Source organism: Pangasianodon hypophthalmus, chromosome 2 (genome assembly GCF_027358585.1).
Source record: "Pangasianodon hypophthalmus isolate fPanHyp1 chromosome 2, fPanHyp1.pri, whole genome shotgun sequence".
In the NCBI taxonomy this organism is placed as follows: domain Eukaryota; kingdom Metazoa; phylum Chordata; class Actinopteri; order Siluriformes; family Pangasiidae; genus Pangasianodon; species Pangasianodon hypophthalmus.
The window spans coordinates 1,882,501-1,891,461 of record NC_069711.1 but is presented as its reverse complement, the minus strand read 5'-3'; the positions used below and the strand labels follow the sequence as shown (position 1 = coordinate 1,891,461).

Sequence of the window (8,961 nt, the reverse complement as noted above, 5' to 3'; positions counted from 1 at the left end):
GTTTATATGGAGCGTCTGCTGGCTCAGTCCCCTGTGAACAAGCTGTTTCTATAGAAACGATAATGTATCAGAAGGAGCGCATTAATATAAACCTGCACTGCTGTTATAGAAAATGTCTACGCAAATAATGCAGACTCAATAAATCATATCCAACACACTCCACTGCTAATGCAAGGGAAAAAAAAAAAGGAACAAAATTGTAAGAACTCCTGACAAATCAGCATTCAAAGTTTATTGCAAGAGGCTCTGTCTTTAAAAAAAAAACAGGTCCATTTCAATATATAGCATCAGGTAAGAAATAATGAAAAAAAGACAGTACTCGTATCCAAACGTGACGCATAGTTCATGCACACTGTTACAGTGTTCTCTATTGCCTGCAGTAGCACACAGTACACAATGCTGTTTGGGGGATTTCCTGGAAGAACATAAAGAAAAATCATTAAGCCCTCTTTACAAGCTACAGAGAAGCAACACTGAGGTTCATGTCACACAGAGCGGCGTGAAACCAGACGTGTAAATGATTTCTCCTGTGATTTATGAGGAAAAATAAAAGAAGCCCCTGTTTCGGTCATGAATCTTGACACATGGAGACATGTTAAAAAAAAAAAGCACTTAAGATTGGCTTATTATGATCGTGTGTGTATGTATAACATTACTGCAAGACTATTAGTCTAGTACATACACAACAGACAGGACATGCTAGTCTCCTAGCTCATGGCAGTCTTCCTCCTCTTTATGAATGAATTATGCAAATTTATTAAAAGCAATGTGTTATGAAGCATTTCAGGGTTGGGCGGTTTAATGGTACGTGTCCACTCGCAACTTCACGTGCCACATGCTGGTCATTGCAATGGAGAGATCTGCCGCATTCGTGCAGTGCGTGATGTTTGCATGATGGCGAAACAAATCTGAACTTTATGCAAACGAGCACGGGTGGGGTGCCGTGTCACGTTTATCCAATCAGACGAGGGCTTCACTAAAACGAAGCCAGAGTCAAAGTGACAGTCGCCCAATGACGACGAGCAGAGAGGAGAGATGGGAAGTCAGGTTCTTTTTAGTGAGTCATTGAATCATTTGGCTCAGCTCACCATTAAGAGTCGACTCTTCTGGTTCACAAATGACTCATTTTAACTGGACATATGAGAAATTTTGAACATTTTATAAAAAAAAAAAAAAAAAAAAAAAAAAGGAAAGAAAGAAAGAAATTATGGCATATGGGATGCAAGTTGTGTGATGGGAATTCAAGTTCTTTTTAGTGAGTCATTGAATCATTTGAGTCTTGATTCTTTCAGCTTACAAATGACTCATTGGCTTTTTTTTTTTACTGGGCAAAGTTCTGCAATAATTTGAACACTTTTTGATCAAATGATGAAATAAGGGACAATTTTGGGATAAGAACTCCAGTTCTTTTTAGTGAGTCACTGAATCATTTGGCTCAGCTTACCAATAAGACTCGACTCTTTGCAAATGACTGCCTTTTTTTTTCCTAAAATCAACAAAGTTCTGTGATATTTTGAAAGGGTTTTTCTTTTCTTGTTTTTTGGTCTTGGGATGGGAATTCCAGGTCTTTTTAGTGAGCCCATGAATCAATTTGGCTCAGCTCACCAATATGAACACTCTTTTGCCTCCCAAATGACTCATTACCATATTTTTTTCAAACTGGACAAACTTTGCAATATTGCAAACTTTTTTTTTTAAATAAATGATGCCAAGTCATGGGATGGGAATTCCAGTTCTTTTCAGTGAGTCAGTGAATCATTTGGCACAGCTTACCAATAAGAGTCGACTCTTTTTGCTCACAAATGACTCCTTGCCATTTTTACAAAGTTTGCAATACTTTGAATTTATTTTTTTCGAATAAATCATGACATAAGGGACGCAAAGGAATGAAAGTTTTATTTGATTTAATAATTACTGAAACCCCGAGCAGGATAAAGCGGTTGCTAAAGATGAATTAATTCTCACTAACCAACAGCTCAGACGTTGAAAAGAGGATTTCATGGAAGCATTTTGATAAATTTACACTGGAAGAGCAAAAATGTTGCCTACATCTAGAAAAGAAAAAAAAAAGAGGAAGGAAACACTCGGTCACATTTGCGAGTCAGCTCTCAACGCTTGGCTAAAAAGAACCGACTCAGAGTCGACTCTTTCACGAACGACACATCAGTAATACAGAGCGAGGACGTGAAAAGACACAAAATGTGCAAGTGGACACGTAATCTCTTTTCAGCTTTCATACAACAAACGCTGATTTGGTCCGGTATCTAATTTAGTTCTTATGAACTTGTTTTCTAAAAGTATCGTAAAATGGTCGAGCGAGCATCACAGTGAACACTCTCTCTCTCCACCAGGTTAAACTTTGCGATGCTTTGGGAAGGCGAGCTCACGATCGAAACCGTAAAGGTGATTGAAGCAAAAAAATAAAAAATGCTGAAATCTCGTCCCACACTGCACCCTAATGGCCACATAGTGTCCTAGCTTTAACACGTTTTAATTTCATTGGCAGATTCATATCATGAACACATGATACAAAGATTGTGGAGTAAAAAATATAGCATTATTAAAAAATTAAATCGACTCTCATCCAACACGTACAAAAACACTGACAGAAAACGAGTTTCGGCTACTCACAAGACACCGGGATTTTAGAACGACAGGAACGCTAAGGAACGAGGATCAGCCAAGCATGCTAATGCTAACATGAACATCAGAGAGACACAAATCCATGTTGTCAGACTCGAACAGTGTCGTTCTTATGCCTTTATTTATTTGCATAACTATAAGAATGTTTGGAGGATGTTGGAATCAACACTCCTGACATACGAGCTAATATATACACAACCTAAAAATCGCTTCTTTAACCAGTATATACACAAACACTGCTAGACGGTCTGAAAATCAGACACTGTGGTCTCCCGTGTCTATAGTTTATAAGGCAGCTCCAATACAATGGAAAGACCACTTTCTAAAATCCGCTACGCCACTTTTTCGACCCGTCGGCCGGCGCAACCGGAGACCGTTCCTCCTGCGGTACGCGACAGCGCTTTACGTTAGCAGACCTACAGCAGTTGGTTGGAGATTTTTTTTTTTTTTTTTGCGAGCTCGTCACCTTTGCACAGAAGTCCTGGAACCTAAAGAAACATTCCCCCGAGTTCCACCACGCCCATAACCACCAGCCGGGCTCCTCTCGCTCAACCCTCTGCCCCCTCTCTGTCGCTTGCCTTTGGCTTCAGGTTCAGAATCGCTCAGCTCGAGGTCGGGGCAGTACCCGTCGCTCTCCTGGTATCCTCCACTCTTTGGTGCTCGCTCGGCGGCGCTCGGTGCTTTCCCGCAGTTTGTCCGCTCTTTGTTTTTATGGCCGTTCTTGTTGGCGCTCCAGAGATCCGCAGTAGTCCGTACCAGGCTGACGGTGGCTTCTTTCAGGGTTCTGCTGAAGTGCTCCATTGTGGATTTATGAAACGCGCCCGGCTGACCTTTCCCAGAGTGTTTCTCGCACGTTCCCTGCTCGGGTGGAGTCGGGTTTCTCTGAACCACAGGCTTCTCCATGATGCCGTTGGATTTCAGTGAATGCTGGTGTGGTCTGTCCTGCTCGGGCTTGGCCGAGTGGCCGTGCAGGGCGGCGTGTAGCGCCAGAGGCTTCCCCGTCGGCTTGGTGATGGGGACGATGCCGTTGGTTCGCTCCTCCCTCGGCGCTCGGCTGTGCTGGAGCTGAGGTTTGCCCTGCCCTATCCCGGTCCCGCTCACGTCATACACGTTACTGCTGTTATCCGGGCTCAGCGGCCCGTTTCCCGACTTGGTGCTGGTTTTGCTTTTGATTTTGAGTTTGATGGTTATCCTGGGAGGAGGCGGGAAAATCAGGTTCTCCACGTTTGACGACACCGGCAGTTCTGCACACATTTAAAACAGTGGATTAATCGTAAAATAGTGCAAAGTTTGTACGTCGTTAATCTTTTACTAGTTTCCTCTCCACTGCATTGTGGTTCTTTATTTGCCCTTATTGCTGCTCATTGTATTAAAAATTTAATCGACGCTATTTCCATGCTCTTTTAAACACTGTCTGTATTTCAATGTTCTCAGGTTGGTTTTGGCGAAACGACAGAAAAGAGCGAGCACTTCCTGGACTGACTTTATACTAAAGAAAAGGTGCAAAACCTCATTTCACGCAGGATATAACACAATCTTTACCAACACGTCAGTTCACACATTGAAATACAGCGTGATGTTTCCGGACACATGCGTGTACAGTCTTGACGTGACAAATTCAATAGGGACTAAAATCTTAAAGATACTCCAGTAAGAATTACTCCACCTCCTTGTGAAAGACTAATCCCTTCCAAATTTAATACTACACAATACCTCTCATTACTGCATAGGAACGGAGTCATTTTATTTCTCTAGCTCAGGGACGTCTATGCTGCTAGTGGTGCTTCTGCCCTTCTCACCACACCATTATGTTCTGGGTTGTGTTTAATGTCTTGTATTGCACACTGCCACTTTGTCTCTCTCAAGTTTCTATATGTTGTTGTTGACTGTGTTGATTATCTGTTGACTCTGACTTCTGTAATGTCGCACCAAGAGAACGCCTTGGAGAACGCCTTGGAGAACGCCGTTTCGTTCTACTGTATGCTTGTTTTACAGCTAGACTGACAATAGAAACTCTCTAATCTGAACACATTCTTCGTGTTTTTTTTACCTGCAGCTTGTTCTTGGTTCATGAGTTTGACATGAAGGTTGAAGATCTGCTCCTGGACTTTACTCTGAGACAGTTTTAGCTTCTCTCTCCGACTCACCATGTAGCACAGATTCCTCACCTGGGGGGGAAAAAAAAGGCAACAGAAATGAAATTAAAATACACTCATGTATGTTTGAATCAGACTACAGTGGCGTGGCGTGACACTGACCCTCTCCAGGTCTTGGCGGAGGTGCATGAACATGCGCATGCGTGTGTGTATGCTGTCCTCCTGCGGCTGCCTCAGCAGGTTCTCCTCCTCCTCTTTAGGCGGCAGAAGGGCTTTGTTAAAACTGCCCTTCCTCTTCAGCTTCCAGTACTGGTAGATAAAGTCGAGCAGGTGGAGAGGCAGCCCCAGCTCCTGCGCCACCTCGTCCGGCTGCACCAGCTTGTAGAACTCCTCCTCGAGCTCTTGGAGCTTCTGCGCTCTCAGGCCCACCTTCTCCGTCTCCGTAGGGGGTTTGTGTCGCGCGGGGCTCAGCCCGGGCTCGCCCGCTTTGGGCTTGCTGTGCTTCAGGCAGTAGGATTTAAACTTGACCTCGTCGCCTTCGTCCAGGATGGTCTTCATCTCCAGGTTGTGCTCGAAGGCGCAGGTGACGTGGAAAGGGATGGTGCAGTTCTTCACCGAACACTGAAAAGGATTAAGGGGAATTAGACGACTAGCGCACAGAAGTTACGGAAGTGTCAGACGTCGGACTTCTCCTCACGTCTTACCTGTATGCAGGCTCCGGTTTTGATCTTGCACAGGCTACAGATGAGAGACCAGCGGCTGGGTGGAATGTGAGACAGTTTAGTGATGGGTTCCATCCTTTCTGGACATGCAATGCTCACCTACACACACACAATGGCATTTTTAGGAGACATACAGCATCTAAAACCTAAATTATACACATCAGCAGTACCTGGGAGGGTTTTAACTAATAAGAGCTTCTTAATCCTGAATATAAGCTGTGTTTAGACTCAAGTTTAAATTTCAAAAGCATTCACCATTCACAAACTACTTCACTTTCACAATCTTTATCAACATTACAAAAGCTAAACACATAACTGATCGCGTTCTTGCGACCAGGAAACTCAAACCGTGTTACTTAACAGCGACTGTAAAAAAAATAAAAATAATTAGTCACAAATTTATTCCGTAATTCTGAAAAGAAACCAGTCTAATATATTTTATGCAAATCTGTAGGAATTCATGCTATGTGAAATCCGATCCAAAGTTACACACATGGAGCGAGGTTTACTGTCAGGGTTACTATAACAGTGAGGAGTGTGTGAGCTTTTGAAAATCAGGCTGCTTGTGTTTTTACCAAGTTTTAAATTATTCCTCTTTACGCAAAACCTCATCCAAGTCTGATATTAAACAGACAGCGAGAAACACAGTTTGTGACTCGCGTTTCATATTTGAACAACAAATCAGGAGCTCTGTTTTTTTGAAAACATAAAATGCACACATTATCCATCCATACAATGATGTTACATGTCTTCTGATGTTACAACATTAAAAGCTACTGTCTGAGAACAACTGCATGAGTTTTATAAAAGCTGTTTCCCCTTTTTATTTTGAAGTTTGTACTTTCGCTAAATATATCCGAAGAATTTAATCTTCCTGTCAATTCCTGTATCTCATCTACCTTAAAGTGTAAGTTTGACGCCAGTGTAACCTCATAATTATTTAAAATAGATTTAAATCGCTAATATGAGCTACGTAAATGCACACACACGCACAGAATAAACATTTCCACAGCTATTATTCTTCTGTTTAATGGCTTATTGAGGGAAAATTCACCCACCTCATTCACTTGTAATGAGAAATTTAATTAGCCTAATTTTTTTTTTTAAAAAAACTATATTCTGACTGGATTTTTCAAGCACAGCAAATGTTAATAATAGATTATTTTGCTCTATATACGCTCTATTTCTGTTTGTGTAAATTAAATCCGGTCGTACCTCAGGTATCCAGAGAGCACAGCTGACGTGTGCCCACTTCGTTCCCGCTCGCGTGGCCTTCATCGCGCCTCCTTTTTTGGGACACAGTATACACTGCGGGTTGATGCCGAGTACACACGTCCTGCACAGCCAGTTTCCATCTGGAACTTTCACAATGCCATAACAAGCCTAGAAACATGGGGTTATAACAAGAAACACACAGTAACTAGAAGCCGTCAATATCCTAGTCTCGTGTAGGTCTGGTTAAAGCTGGGGGGTGCCAAAACTTTTTGACCACCCTACATTTTTTTTATAATGTATGATGTATAATTTTACAACGAGTGTAACATTTGAATATTTTATCGTATGTCACTAACTTATGCATAACAAAGATTTCTTAACACGTGTGTTTCAAAGGACGCATCTTATTACGCCGTCATATTTAACTTGGAACGAGACGTAAGGAATAAAACACAACAGGGTGTGCTGTTATAGGAAACTAATCCACACCACGATGGTGTGATGCGACCCGACGTGAAACAAGCAGCCTGTTTAATACCTAATGTGTGCACGTGAAACAGCGACAAATGTAACTGTAAAATCTGTAAAGCTGCTTTTCTGGCAATGTCTCCTCTTAAAAGTGTTGAACAAATCCAAAAAAATTTGAATTGGATTAAAATGTTTGGCGATTTCCTTCACAGCGACGTTAAACACACTGACGAGCTCCGTCTCTCCTTAAAACTTTCCGCCGTCGTCGTGACTGATGTCACGAACTGCGTCTCAAACAGTATTTAGTAGTAATAGTAAATTTTTAATCGTATTTACACTTTGATTTGTTTTGTTTTTTTTGCAGTACAGATGTCAAATTCCTTTCTGCATTCAAACTTTATTTGCTTAAAAATAAAGTTTGTTTAAAAGATTACTCCAGCACCTTTTGATATAAACTCTACCCACTACATCTGTAACGAGTGTGTCTGTGATTACGTCTAACGAGAATTACGACACATTTCCCTGCTCTGAGAAAAGGACCGAACCTGTTTACTCACTCAAACTCGCTTATAAAGTTAATCTTCCTCTAACGGGAAGCTCTAAATCTGTCAGATTCATCCTTTAAGACGTAGAGCTGATTTTTCAGAGGGAAGAATTTGTACTTGTGGTGTGTGAACACCACAAACTTTTCAGGAAAGTGTGAAGTAACTGGAATAAACTACAGACTTTCTCTCATGTCTGTCTACTTCTTACTGTGTAATGGCTAGAGGTCTGAATTTGTGTTTTATGGTTGCGTAGTGTAATCACTTATTAACTCGAGATTATATAGTAAAATATTAGTTAATCATCTTTCAGCATAGGATAATCTACATTCTGCAGAGGCAGGTGTGTGTGCGTGTGTGTGTGTGTGTGAGAGAGAGAGAGAGCTCTCGCCTGATGAACACATATGTTGCACTTGTCGCAGAAGACCATGTCGTTGCCCTCCTCGCTGTCGGGGGGAGCGACACACGTCACAGATGACGTCCTCGTCGTACTCGATGCCCAGCCCTTCCTCCGTCTCGATGGCGTGGTTCATGTTGTCATGGCACTTTCTTTCAAGAGCCTCCATCGTTCGCTCCATGGTCAACTCGTCCAACGTCCCTTCCCCTGACACACGTGTGTCAAAGCATGTTTACTGACTCCATTTTGGATCATTTTTCATAATTTTACTGACTAGTCTAAAATAAAAGGTAAAACGATGAATATATTTAAAAGCACGAGCGTTTAATAGACATCAGGGAGAGGACTGACCCATGTGCAGCAGCTCCATGTTGAGGTGTCGTAGCCAGTACAGGTCAGTGTCGTCCAGGTCGTACCTGCACATGGCCTCAGCCAGCTCCTTAATGTTCACGTAGCCCGTCTCCGTGCAGTCCTGACTCCAGCACTGGATGTACTTCCTCGGCCTGGAGAACAGAATCTCCTTCGGCCTCTCTGCCATGACCCTGCAACAAAACACACACACACACACACATGGTTAATTCCATACAAATACACACGCAGTGTGTTAAAGCAGTAAAATACTGGGGGAGTGTTAGAAATGGAAAACATGATGACTATTTATGGTGTAGAAAGTGGAAAAACAAAGAGAGAGAGAGAGAGAGAGAGAGAGAGACAGATACAAAAGAGAGAGACAGAGACAGAGGAACAGAGAGAGACAAACAGAGAAACAGAAAGCAAGAGTGACACAGAAACAGACAGAGAGACAGACACTAACTTGAAAGAGGAACGGAAGGACAGACAGACAGACACTGATCTGACAGAGGGACAGAGAGAGAGAG

At 42.3% G+C, this 8,961-nt stretch overlaps 1 protein-coding gene across 1 annotated transcript in view; it reads right to left on the bottom strand.

Moving 5' to 3' along the window:
- Positions 1-207: 207 nt before the first annotated feature.
- Positions 208-8,961, bottom strand: part of jade3 (jade family PHD finger 3) — an 18,647-nt gene continuing 9,893 nt past the window's right edge. Inside the window, 8 exon segments of the mRNA XM_053228014.1 lie at positions 208-3,887; positions 4,694-4,811; positions 4,902-5,360; positions 5,444-5,560; positions 6,677-6,844; positions 8,078-8,140; positions 8,142-8,290; positions 8,435-8,625. Coding sequence (XP_053083989.1) covers positions 3,106-3,887; positions 4,694-4,811; positions 4,902-5,360; positions 5,444-5,560; positions 6,677-6,844; positions 8,078-8,140; positions 8,142-8,290; positions 8,435-8,625 — 2,047 coding nt within the window. The 3' untranslated portion in view covers positions 208-3,105.